The sequence below is a fragment of the Anopheles coluzzii genome, chromosome 3, assembly GCF_943734685.1.
Source record: "Anopheles coluzzii chromosome 3, AcolN3, whole genome shotgun sequence".
Lineage (NCBI taxonomy): Eukaryota > Metazoa > Arthropoda > Insecta > Diptera > Culicidae > Anopheles > Anopheles coluzzii.
Window position 1 is genome coordinate 18,369,147 of NC_064671.1, and position 13,810 is coordinate 18,382,956.

General features: G+C 42.7%; 1 protein-coding gene across 12 annotated transcripts in view; it reads right to left on the reverse strand.

The window, feature by feature from the left end:
- The window catches only part of LOC120957847 (protein NDRG3), a 46,506-nt gene extending 33,591 nt beyond the window's left edge, over positions 1–12,915 (reverse strand). For 3 of the 12 annotated variants that reach the window (XM_040380253.2, XM_049610340.1, XM_040380250.2), the window contains exon 1: positions 4,786–5,423. Coding sequence is in view for 1 of the 12 variants with exons in the window: in XM_040380257.2 (XP_040236191.1) it covers positions 7,751–7,788 (38 nt within the window). In the remaining 11 variants the exon portion in view is untranslated. Of the gene's footprint in view, positions 1–3,084; positions 3,480–4,785; positions 5,424–7,750; positions 7,981–12,822 lie in introns of those variants that run through there. The other 9 variants (XM_040380259.2, XM_040380256.2, XM_049610343.1 and 6 more) reach the window with 6 other exon arrangements.
- Positions 12,916–13,810: the final 895 nt, after the last annotated feature.

Here is a 13,810-nt window from a genome sequence, read left to right on the forward strand (position 1 = left end):
CGCGTGCGGACAACCTTCTTTCACGTGGTTTCGGGTCGTTCGACACCGCGCCAAGGTGAAGGTCGATCGTGGTGTGGTGCGGGTCCAACCTTCCTGCCTCTCGCCCTCACCGTGGCACCGCTTTTGATGGATTTTATTTCTTCCGAAAGCACATCCATTTTGGCATGGGCTGTGTGTTTTCGGTTCGTTTCATCGGGCCGTGCTTACGTAAGTATAAAAGTTGAACCAAACACCTTACACTTCCCCCATTCCGCGCATAACGCAGACCCGGGTGCTCCAAAAAATGTGCTACAGTTTGGTGCGATTTGGCTTGCTTCTTGGGAACTCACACAGATGACTGCTACTTTCTTCGACGGTTGGCAGGCTTGGTACTGCCCACAAGGGAGCCTCTTCCACTGTGCCTTGCCCTTCTTTTGCATGCCTAATTAACGACCCACAATGCCACCGGTCAATTAATAACAAAGCACACGGCATACAATTACCTTGTTGAAACTCGGAAAGGTAGAAAAATGAGTCCTCCCGAAACGGAACGAGACGCCTGGCCAAGGGCATATGCCAAGGGCTGCCGGTCACTGGACTGGGCGGGACTGGGGAAGAACGCATGAAATATCTGCTTCAATCCATTTCTTTGTGTAATCGCCCGAGAGCTAATCGAATCTGAGTCTGAGTGGAATGAAGTGTGCGAGGCTTTTTGCTCGCTTTTGTCTTGACTAATTAAATGTGAATCTAGTAAATGTTCAGGCTTTTGCCTTCTGCAAATGGCAAGATAATTGCACTATAAGTAGCTCTAGTTAGTAAAGGACAATTTACCTTTAATGGAAGTTCTGATTTTAATGTAGCTCACATACAAGGCTTCAGGGATTGAAGACTTCAGGCATTGAATACTACAAACATTTAATTCTCCAATTCAATATTGCTCCACAAATTATTGTTACATCATCAAGCTGAGCTCAAAATAAATTGTGAATGGCACAGTGACATCTCCAATCGAAAAGACCCAAAATTCTGAAGTTATGACTGCACCATAACTATGCATCAAACTTTGCATTCGGTGGTTGATTACGAAACTGTGCCTCGGTTATTGTTCTCAATGCTTTCCTGCGTACGACTTTTCTTTTCCCAAACAAGACGCCCGTAAGACTTTCATGCAACGGTTCCAACAGCACAGCAAACGCACGGCAACAACAGGAAACATCAGCTCTATGACAAGCAATCATAAGTTTAAACTATTTGCATGCCACGAATGTCTGCGCCGTTCGTGTCTAACGTCATCTACCGAACGATCGATAAAACAATCAAGAACAAGGGCCTGTTTTTGTTTTTCGAACCCGATTCAGCTCTGAATGACTGTCAAATTGGAAAATTGGGAGCCCGCTTAAAGAAACATTAAGAAATTCCGCACGAGCTGGAAGCGATTTCAAGGAATTTTGAAAACAGAAAACTGATCCAACCAACGCAGGCACTTCACAGGGGCCCTTTACAGTGCCTTACGATAGCTCGTAGCGCTCTGGCACTTTGCCAGATGATACCTTTACGCTGCTCCGATAACAGCAGGTTTAAATTGAAGTGTAAATATTAGCGCTGCTTCGTGCAGGTGCAAACCATCCTCTCCCCGTTTTGCAAAACCCTTTCTACTCTACAATAGACCATTTCAAACAGGGGGGAGAGTGCTAGGCGTACGTGTTACGTCACCGACTGACCTCCCCGTCTCCGACCCTCCAATCGATGCACTGTCCCGCTTGCGAGGATCATGTTAGAGAGAGAGAGAGCAGAAGGGAGCAGCAGAAACAAGAAACAAGAAAACAAATAGAACCAAAAGGGGCAACCAAGCGTGAGCTGGACACGAACCCCCGCCTGGAACTTCTCAAATTACTCTCCCACCCCACCCAGGGCCCGATAGTGCGATGTTATGTAAGCAAAGGACACATCAGGCGACATCCACCGGTTCCAACGGATCGAACGACGGAACAACTGCGGAGGTGACATTCAAATGAGCACACCGACAACGAAACCCCGTCGCACTCAGCAGCGATACCCTTTTCCGGTGAGCAATTGCCTACCCTTTCGGTGCATGCAATACAAAATCATTTAGCAGACAGGTGCGAGAAGACGTTCTGTTGTGTCGAGACTCCGTCTGTCATAAAAAAAGACCTGTCCCCTCCCCCTGCAAGACTGTCAAACCCGAACGAGTTTCTTGTGTAGCGATTTTCCACAAAGAGCTGTTCTAGTTGGAAACTCCGCTAAGCTGCATCGCTTCCGGAAAACAATCTTCTTCACACACATGCAAAAGCACGTCACAGGACACACTTTTCCTATGACGTGTAGAGTGTGTTCGCTAATTGCATTTGTGGTGGTGACGATGAAAACTGTTTTTCTCTCACATTTTGCACTCACAAATGCTCTCTCTCACGGGGAAAGTCTGTCGCTCGCGCTCGACAAAGAAAAAAGGATTAGCGCTGGAGAGCGTTTCTCTCGAACTGTGAGAGGAAAATTGCTTCTTTCGGGGGTTTTCCCACTGACAGCAGTAGGCCATGAGCAAGACATTGTACGCGTGTGAGTGAGTGTGTGCACATTTTCCGTGTGTTTGTATATTGCAATGAAGGTAACACGGCAAGAGTGTGTGTGTGTGTGCGTTTGCACTGCCAACTTTTCTCTGACTTTTCGTCCTCTCCCCCATTTTTCCTCCCCCTTTTTTGCCCATGACGAATCCCATCGAGTCAACTGGGACGGGTACGCTTATGTAACCAGTTTTGCAGGTTGGAACTTTAGACGGCAGCAAGGAAAAAAACAACAACAACATCCCCAACCCGGAATGACGTCCGGAAACAGGAAGCACTGCCGGACGCACTTGAAGAACGATTATTGGGCCCTCTCCTGTCCCGAGATTCTAGGGCTCTTCTAACCACGGTGCGTGTTCGATCAAAGACACACACACACACACGCATACACAAACACAGAGTTTACTTGTCTCAGGAGAAGAAAAAGCCCCTGCTTACTACACACAATCAAAACGCTCGTCTTAACGCAGTTTTCTTTTTTTACTGATAGCGAAAAAGTAACACAGAAAAAGGGATTCATAATTACCTTAGGTTTGAGGTTGGGCTTGAGGGCAAAGAACCTTGCTGCGAGACACACGATACCTTCTTGCCTTGTTGGAAGCGACGGCTACTTGGACGTGCAAACCACAGCAACCACCGTAACGCAATGCGTCTCACTCACAAAGCTCACCCTCGAAAAAGGAAAAGCAGCGGGTCCTCTTGAACTGTTGTCCCGCAACGCAATTCTCGACACACAGCACCGCACCACGTAATGCTGGATTCTGCTGGACGAAGGATTCTTGCTCGTAGTCTCCAGCCCACTGCAATGGAACCAGCGTGTACGTGTGTGTGTGCGTTTTTTTTTCGTTGTGTAACCGCTTTCTCGCCCGTGTTCGTACTCGTTGCAAGACTAAAGGCCGAAAGGATACTGACGTTTGTACCCCGTAGCGACGGGCGAACCAAACTGACAGCGGACAAACACAACCACGAAAATCGGGGGGAGGTTGCTCGGGAAAACAGGGTCGCTCACAAGGGGTTTTTTTCCTCGGTCTCCCGTGGTCAGGGAAAATCGCTCTCTTCTGTGCGCTCTCATCAGAGCAGTTGCCAGTGTGTGCGTGTGATGGGAGGATTTTTGCTCTCGCAGCAAGGATACGGCCTGCCATCTGACAGTTGTGCGGACGGTAGCGCCTGTGCGCCTATGCAATCAACCTGCCCGCCGCTACCTGTCATTCGTTCGGGCGTTGGGTAAAGGGGAATCTTCGCGGTAAGGAAATTAGCGGTGTTTTTGGGACGGGGGTGGAAGATTAAATACCGGAAGGCAGCAAGACATTACGGGATGGAGCAATGCTTTATAGCTCGCCATGGCGCCGACAGAATTTCCATCTCTCACTGTTGTGTATGTCTGTGTGTGTGTAATTGGTTTTGATGTAAGTGTGTGTTCGTGTAGTAGGCGATGATTAAATGCAACCCTGCGCTCCCGTCGTCGATGCACTATCAAAACAGGACTTTAGGAAGGGAGCGGAGGTCGTTATGACACAGTCGCTGGCACCAGCAAGTCTACCTGCCCGTCAGACCAAACTCCACTCTACTCTACTACCACTACTACTACTACCACTACTACTACTGACTAAACAGGACACATCGAAGGCACAAAAAGCATGGAAAGACGAGACACAACTCTTACACAACATCAAGGGACACAGAGAGGATGATTGATGGACGGGAATGTAAGGGTTAGGGAGAAGATTGAGTTGTTTTCAGTGAATTTTTGGAGTTGATTTAAAATAAAATGAGGATGTGTGATAATTACGAAACGTGAACACGTTCCGTGGCCTTACGGTGCCGATGAATGAGTGAGGAAAATCAATAATCAATGCCTACTCCAGCATGGTTACGGTAAGAAACGCGCTACATAACGCGGTTCTACTGTTCGCGGGGGGGTTTTGTTAGCTACCCTAATAGAGAAGACACAGGTAGCCCCGGTAGTCCGTACGGTGCGTCTAGTTAGTTAGAACGTTATAAACACACACATACACATACACTAACACCTTTGGCAAGGTGTTTGCATTGAATCTACCAAGTCGGCTAACGCTAGGAGCTAATGTGTTACACAGTGTTAGTTCACTATGGACTAATGTTCCTATTAGTTCCAAAAATAAACACCCCAGAAGGATTGGAGGGAAATCAACTAAACAAAAACAGAAACGTGGGGTGGGAAAAAATGCAACTGGATTCTTGCTCTACATACCTTGGAGGGTGTTTTTTCTTGCTGATTCTTTCCGCCCCTTCACTTCACCCAAATGCCAATCGGCTGCCCTGATGTCCGATCAAAACAATCTCAATCTCAAACCACGAGCGATCCGTCTGCGTCCCGGATGACGTTTGGGGGCAGCAGCGCACTGCAAAACTAACCACAACAAATCGACACCAGTCGCTACACGGCAGCTAGTGAGGGGTGGGGAGGCTGTTCCCCGTTTTCGGGTCACCCGAAGACACACAAATTACACAACCCGCCGCAGCTGTCGCACCTTATCTGCGCCCTGCACTTCGCCCTTTGGCAACTTCCGCCGCTTTACACCGAAACTGTGTGCACGCAAATGACAGACAAAACGGCTCGATTAACGATTGCTTCCTCAACACTTCAACAGCTTCACTTCGGTGGCTAACAGTGCACCAGGGGAACCATTGACACGGTACGTGACAGGGGAAAACCCTAGCAAATAGGCCCACGCCAGAGATGGAATTTCTCACCGTGGTGTGTACTTTTTTTTCTTGCTTAATTTCTGCCTTCTGCTCTGCACGTCAACTTGCGGAATCACTTTGAACGAGATGGAGCACCTCAGCGTAAGCACCTCACGCAACGACGGGGATGAATGAATTGTACCGATGAGCGAACGCGAGCTAAATGCAATGGTCGCGACCGATGGCGAATGGCAGGGTTTGGCACGTGGTGGGTATTTTAAGTAATGAACAATAAGAGTGAATGAACATCGGAATAAGGCAAGTGAAGATTGTTTGTTCATTAAATGTTTGGGCGTATTTAAGGCAAAGACATTACGCCTTGATGTAAGTAAAAGTTTTAAATTGTTCGACCCGTGTTACTGTACATTGTTATGTCTCATTATCAATAATTATCTCAATAAACAAATATTTCAGGAAATTTTTGACTAGCATAAATAAATAAAATAATAAAATTCATACGAAATTGTTTTCATCAAGGGACGGTAGAATTTTAATTTTCTATAAAATGTTTCTCCAATTTTCATAAAATTACAAATGGTTCCCAGATGCTCTCGTGCCAGCCCCTGGCTCGGGTTTCACCCCTTATTGTGCAGTGGGGTGAAATGAACGTTCATCCGTTTGGCATTTGCTAGACAGGTTCATTCGTACATTGCATAGGATGCTAACAAAACGTGACTTGGCGTTAGAGAACCTAACCATTCTCGATAAACCAACGAGCATCGTCAAATGGAAATAGAAAACAGCTGAAGACCGTGCTCGGGCGAAAATTTGAAACCAGATTGAATGCGGATAGGGGAAAACGGTTAGGATTTATGAGAAACATAATTTCTTAATTATTCTTTTTGTTAATTTATTCAGTTAAAAACTTTAAATAAGAACATTCAGCAAATTATATCTCAAATGTTTGTGTGATTTATGTTTTCACAAATATGTGTTTTTTGTATAAAGAGTCAAAATTAAAAATTTAAAAGCTTGCTTCACATTTTTTATTATAAAAAGTGAAACCCAAAATGCAATTTAATTGAATATAATTTTATAATAAAACAATTATAAAAACTCTAAACCTAGATTTAAAAATTTTAAATGTTCAATAAATAAATGTATAAACAAATAAAAGATGATGCTCTGTTTACGTTCATTTCTTGATTATTTTTCACATGATATGCATCATTTTGCAATTTGTATCTAAATAACATAATAATTTATAAAACTTGAGAAACTTTTTAATTTTGATTGTTTTTTTTTTCAATTGTTCCAGGCTTAGTAGCAGACTAGTAAATAAGATAATAAACAAAAATAGTAAAAAGAAAATTAATGGCTGTTTGTACACATTTTTTGTTAAATATTGGACCGATTCTTCGTTTTATCGATAAAAGCAACTTAGTTGAAATGCATACCGAATTGATCACAAAACAAAACAATGAGAACAATGAATATTTCACTTTATAGTTTTCCCATGCATTCAAAATATGCACCAATTAAAATAATTTGTAAACTCTTTTGCAGAGCCAATTTTTTTTTAATTCAATATGTAGAAAAACGATTACAAATGAATATTACTAATAAAATTTGATGAAATAATTACTTGACTTAAAGAACTATCATTCAACGATGTATCATTAAATAGGATGCGTAATTCATCAGTTCCTTAAACAATTGTTTTTAAAAGACAAAAACATTGCTAAATATTATTTACAATTAGCGTTCAATTCATTTCCTCTCGGAGATAAACTTTAGCGCCTTGGCATCATGAGCAACATTCAGCCACATAAAAGCTTTCAAAGCATTAAAAGCTCACTTGAAAGCTTTTCTCTGAGGGGTAGTTTCAGTTCCGCCTGAAGGTAGACTATTTGCAATGCATTACGCAAAACGTAGATTTGCCTACTCGTGCTGTGGAAAATAATAGCGATTTTATTGACAATTTTAAACCAGGACTTAGGTTATTTTTAGTTTATTCATCATGTACGTTTAGCTAGTTGTTTTATAAAATAAAATCGAAGATAAAATGTTTTGTTTAATTTTTGTTTAGAATTGAATGATGTTGTAACTTCAGCTATTGACAACGAAAGCGAAGACGTTTGGCGTTTTTAATGTTAAAAATTATATCTTAAAATACTGGCGCTAAAACAAATTCGTAAAAAAACTGTACCCAGACAAGGTTCGTTAAGGCATCAAAACAAACCTGTTCCATTTTTAATACCTCGGCAGACTCCCCAGCGCTCTTCGGAATCGATTATAATCAAACCTGTAGCAGACCCGAAAATGCGTCCAAACAAACCTGTTATGAATTTTGCGATCCATTGTGACCAATCATTTTTGGGCATATTTTAATTATTAATCAGTCCCCGCTCTCCCCTGCCAGTCCGAAATTAAACCCCAACTCGCTTTCAATACACGTAGCTCTTTCATTTTGTGTCATACGTAAAGCTTAAGGTAGTGTAATGTAATCGTTTAAATTCATTTTCACTTACGGCGGTGTTTCGATGTGTTTCATTTCCACTGCAGCCATTTTTCCGTGCTTCCTCGTAGACGATCGCACTCGCTGTATCCTTGAACGTGCGCACACCGGATGATTGCCGACGGTCTTGATGGTGTCTGGCGCAATCTGTACCACTGGTGCACTTTTTTCACCTTAAAACGCACTCTTTGCTCTCTTTTACCACTTCGTCACAGACGCCGCTTCGGTTGCACACAACTGTTGCTGATAAACAAAACAAAAAAGCAGAAAAAAAGCTTGAACACATGAAGTGAATCTCACATTAACCTTCGCGAAGCGCTTTGCCTTCGAAAATAAACACAAAAACACGAACACTTGAGGCCGGCGTCGGCGTCGCATTTCGGAAACACGGTTTTGCACTACATTCACGTGCGAACGAGAACGCTCCACAGCCACCGGGCACAGAACTATTGCAACCGCACGACTGTGTTGTGAAAATATTATCAATTTTTGTACCCACAAACACACAAACACACTCGATTGCATCTCAACACTTTGAAGCAGTGAAACTCCTACCACACCACCAGACCAGAGATGGGAAAGCGTCATTACCTCATCTTGCGAGCCCTCCTTTCTCTGCACGTTCATTAGTGATAAAAGCTAATCATAGGTTGCACGTGCAACCGCAGCTCTATCTGTGGCTCTGAGGGCTTTATATGTCAACCGGCCACCAGCAAGACACAACGTTACAGCGAGCGCGAGGATCACTCGAGATTGCGCTCAGCATTTGTATGTTTTCGACTGCAACTGGAGCGTTATGCTGATTTCACCGATGCCATAATAGTCAGATGCAGGCTACACGTCTGGACACCTGATCGATGATGGATGAGGGAGGCCGATCGTCCGGGAGGACGATTCCCCAGTCGAGCAGAAACAAACCTGTTTTTAGGCGAAGCGTTCGCCCTATGGAGATGGATGGATGAAATAGCTGAAGGTTGTTGTTCGCGTCTTCGGACAACTAGCTCTAGCCGACTGACGGGCAACTCTTGGGCCCAGAGCTTCGAACATGCGTTCAAACGAGTGTTTGTGGCTACGTGAAGCCCGCGAAAGATGGCCATGGACAACGGACAGTGTATTTTTTCATGCAAACTTGAAATCAATTTTGAGACGCGATTGTGGTGAGAATCGAAAATTCAAAACCAATTATTAGATGCACGAAAAAAAGAAAACGATCCTCTGCTTGGAACATTTACGTTGCAGGTAGTGATCGTGCCTGTCGACCACTGTGTCCATTACCGCAAGCGCAAACATCTCACAGATTAAAACACCTTTATTGCCTAGCGCTTAATCTTTGCCCGCTCGGTTCTATAAACACAATCCGACACATTACGTTCATCGCTGTGGTGTGTTGAGGTGTTTTGGGAATCCCTTCGACTTGTAGCGGCAAATCAACCGGTTTTCAAGGCTCAATCCATAAAAAACCCACACTCCTCCATCATCTCCATCTTCATGGTGCGCATCGGTGCATCAACTACCGCCTCCCTTTACACACTCACATGACTACGTTGAACATTTCACTAGCCTGACTTCTAAACGAATAATGCTACTAACCATTTGTGGGAGTAATATTCCCACTTCACTTCGATTGCTGATAAGCCGCAACTTGAAGTTCCAAACAGGAACATTCCACTTCGCACTAATTTTGTCTGCTTCGGTGTGGCTCCGGGGTGTTCGCGGTGATCACGGTCCCGGTGGGCCTAATGAAGGATTTCGTTTGTTCGCCCGATGACAAACACGCTTACGAGTGGGATCTGTTTTTACCATTCCTGTGCTTCAATGTTCAACAGCTGTATCAGTAGCGACGCTTCGCTTTCAATGTACTATTGTTGGCCGGTTGTCGGAGAAGTGGAGTTGTTTTTTCACCTCGTCCAAGTGGATGGGCTTGGTCGAATGGAGAGTATGGAACCTTGCCGTCAATGTTGCACTTCTCAATTGAAATGGAAATTATATTTCATTTCACACTACCGGTATTATTTAATATATTCCAAACAGGCTGATATTGACACCCGGAGAGCAGAACAGGGCTGTCAAACCTAGTTTGGTTAAGGATATATTTTGGTGTATAGTAACAGTAAACTTTACAAGAGCTTCAAACTGTTTGAATTCAACATTCAAAACTGCTGCGTGTTCTCCGGATCGTTAAAAACAAGTATTATTTTTTAGCATAATAATCACAACAATAATCATTGAACCGCATTGGCAGCAATAATTGAAATAATTCACAATAAAAAAACATATATTTATTAGGAAAGCAATTGGAAATCTTGTTTCTGTCAATGCTTGTTAAAACATTTCATGTATGATTCATTGTATCACTTAAAATTACTGATGATATTTTCGTCGGAATCGATTTCGTTTGATGGTATCGATTCGGGGTAGTAGGCCCGGAATCAAATTCCTTAATCGATTCAGGAATCGGCTCCAGAATTGGTTCCGAAAATGGCCTCGGAATCGGCTTCGGAATTGGTTCCGAAATCGACTCTTGAATCGGATTCGGAATCAATCTGGGATTGGCAATTTGGTGCGGTAACAGAATCAGGATTGATTCCAAAAATGAAATTAGCTCCGGAATGAGAATCAGTTGTTGAACTCGTTTTCAGCATCGTAATATAAATACTCAATCAAGCGTCAACCTTGATAAAAGATAACCAAAAGATAAGTCTACACCATTTCAGGCAGAATTGCACTAGAATAAGATAAGTTTGAAGCAAACAAGGGCATCAATTGAAGCAGCCAAAGACATATGCCAAATTCCATAGAAAAAAACTGTATCAATTAAACTGTATGAAATGAATCTGGCCATTTTAGGACCTTCACTTGATTATCGTGCATTTGAGCTTTAAAAATTACTTTATTTATATCTCGGCAACAGTCAAAATGCATGCTGTGGTATGAGCCTTTTAAAAACTGACATCAAATACTGGTTTCAGTATGCATTTAATTTCTCTTTCTATGCCTTTCCTTTCGTAGAGTTCCAGTTTTCACCGCCTTTACCTTTAATGGTATCGTACTTTGTCTATTTTTTACAAATGATTTAGCACATATAGGAGCAGATCGTAGCCTAGTGTTTCGATAATTTGTTATTTATGTTTCTATTGCTTCGATTTGAATTTCATAGATGAGCTAAATTCATACTACAAAAATGGAAGAAATAACTGCAACATAAACAAGCTTTAGACATTAAAAAAATATCTTTAAGTTGACTTGTTTTAGCCAAATGTGCCATTAGAAACATTTTCCTGCCTGAAAACATGATCACATCTTGGAGTATTTTACGAACTTTTGCATTGCATTTGACAGCCCTGCGCTGACCGCTCTATATCATCTCGCGTGTGCTAGTCATTCGACGGCGAATCTAAATAAAATCTAATCATCCTGCCTCATCGACACTCCCATCTTCTCAGCCGCTTTGCACCAACCGACCCAACGGTCTACCGAAATCAGCAAAAAATTCAATTATTCATCACTGTACTTGAACAGTGCCAGCGAAACACCACAACAAAAAGAACCCCATCTCACCGAAGTCTCTCGACGGGCGATCGTCATGAAGAGCCACCGTTCATCTGGAGTGGCCCGTTCAAGTGGCATGGCGACGGACTGTTTGTCAAATGCAATCGATGGTATGATACAGGGGAAAAAAAGCTCCGAAACACATCAGCTAGCACGAAAAACATGCTACGATTCTCTTTGGTGCACATGCTATGTGTTTGTGTTGATTTTTTATTTGTCTGTGCTTCAAATAATAGCACAATCAGTAGAGATGAGCACGCAATGGTTGGAATGGGGTTTCGGGAGGCTTACAATGCTTCTATGAAGGCTTCTCCGCATCATTTCAATGATCTTCCAAAACGACAACATGGGGACTGGTCCCAGTAGCACTGTCACACTCTGTCAAACACATTGAACATCTCTTCACTCTCTCTTTCTCTCTCTCTCTCTCTCTCTCGATCGGGACGTGCTGGAACATTAACGACGCGATTTGATGCTCAAGTGAATATTCAACAAGCTCCCGCCGGACTTTGCATTTGCAAATGAAGCGCACTTGCACCGCCACACTCCGCACTCCGCTTTCGGGAGCATCTAATCTGATCTGAGCAGAGCCGCGCTCGCACACACACACATCATGATCCGATCGCGATGCAAACGCAGCAGGAGAACGAGGAGCAGTGTTGCCTTGCCACCAAATAAGCCGTTTCCGTTTTCGGATCCGATTTTGATGCGCCACAGCGATGGTTTTGCATCGCAACACGTTGCGTAGAGTCGATTGTGCTATCTAACGCGGGCTGCCTATTCGTTGTTTGTTACCGTCGATCGCAGCATCACCCAAACGGTTACACCCGAGCAAGCACACCGGTTGGACAGTGACCTATTTGAACAATGGCTTTCGGTTTGGGCGGCGCTCACTCTGCCACGCCAATCACGTTTCCACTCCAATTACAACCTGTTTCTTGTTACGAAGGTTGATCGAACGCACTGCGCACAACACAGCAAAAAAGAGCTAGCCCCAAATTCCCTACTCCCACTAACACAAGCTTAGCTCGGCAAATACCAAACACGCAAATCGGGTACCCCTCAGCACGATACCGAAAAGTCCCTCCAAGTTTGGCGAGATCGCAGAAAGAAAAAAAAACACACATAAATACCAATCACTCTTCAGCACACACCATTCCGGCACGCACTTCACACGCGGTTGCGAGGGACGGCTAAGCCCCTCGGTTTATGTCAGGACGAAAGGAAGACACGGAAAAGAGAAACGGCCAACTCCTTCTTTCCACAGCCACAGCGCGCTGGAAACGGTTGAGGCGGAACGGGAAAGGCGGCAAGCCGGCGAGGAATGTCATAAATGTCGATGTCGAAAAAATAACCGCAAAGCAAATGAAATACCGTCACCAAATATTCCCCCAAACCGAGTGCCTGTTGGCGATTTTGTGTTTGTGTGGGGCACTTGGATTAAGGATGAGACGAACGTCGAACGTAACAAATGATACACTAAATGAAGGAAGATGAAGAAAAAAACTACGATCACACGCGAGTGGAAAATATTACGTTCAACAAAACGCGGGACGACGGAGGAACGATTCGCGATCGCGCTCAAGATCTGCTTCGAACAGCATCGAACGATAAACGATAATGAACGGACCAGCGAGATCGGCGCTGGCAATGGTCCCTCGGCACTGTTGGTCTAGCTGGATAGTGGTACATGTACGTGTAAGTAGTAGGACGTTTGTGTTTTCAATAGATAAGGGTTTTTAATAGCCTTTTTTGTCATCTATATCTAGCATTCATTGTTGGATTCTATCCTTGAAATGTTTTTTTTTTTTTTAATATTATATTTTAAAATTATAATCTTAAACCAAATGGCAATTTTTCAAGCTCAACTGACTGGCATAAATTTTCAATAGAACTTGGCAAAATGTTTGAACACGCTGATATTACATTCAATCAGTTTCACAAGATCTAAATTTCTATTAATAGCTATACAAAGCATATTCAGTAATCTACAATTGATTGACTGCTGTTTATCATATTAAATTTAGTTGTACTCTTCAAAACATCATTTTTTTTGGTTGATATGTTGATTGTTACATTCAACTGACATTTTTTTAAATATATGTATGTTAATAATTCTAATCTAATTTACTTTTTGACAAAAAAAAATTTCGTCACCATTTTGGGGATTAAAATTTGATCCAATATGTACCTATATAGAAGCAAACATACGGACCCAAAAAAAACGCAACAACAATCAAATTCAGGATTCATCCTCACGAGGCCTCAAACATCATGATTAATACAAAAAAAAAAACAAGTATTTCTAAATGAAAATGGATTTAAACAGTAATGCTTAAACTTAAATTTTAAGAGGTTTTTTCCTTGCATTGTCTTAAACTATTGTTAGAAATCATAAACTAAGCATGGCATTCTAAGAGTTTAGGTGAATGCTGTTTGGATATCCTTTACATTTGAATAGCAAAATGTCTAGTAATATCTTTTTTAATGATTGAGCATTATTTTTAACTGGTTATTGACTTTT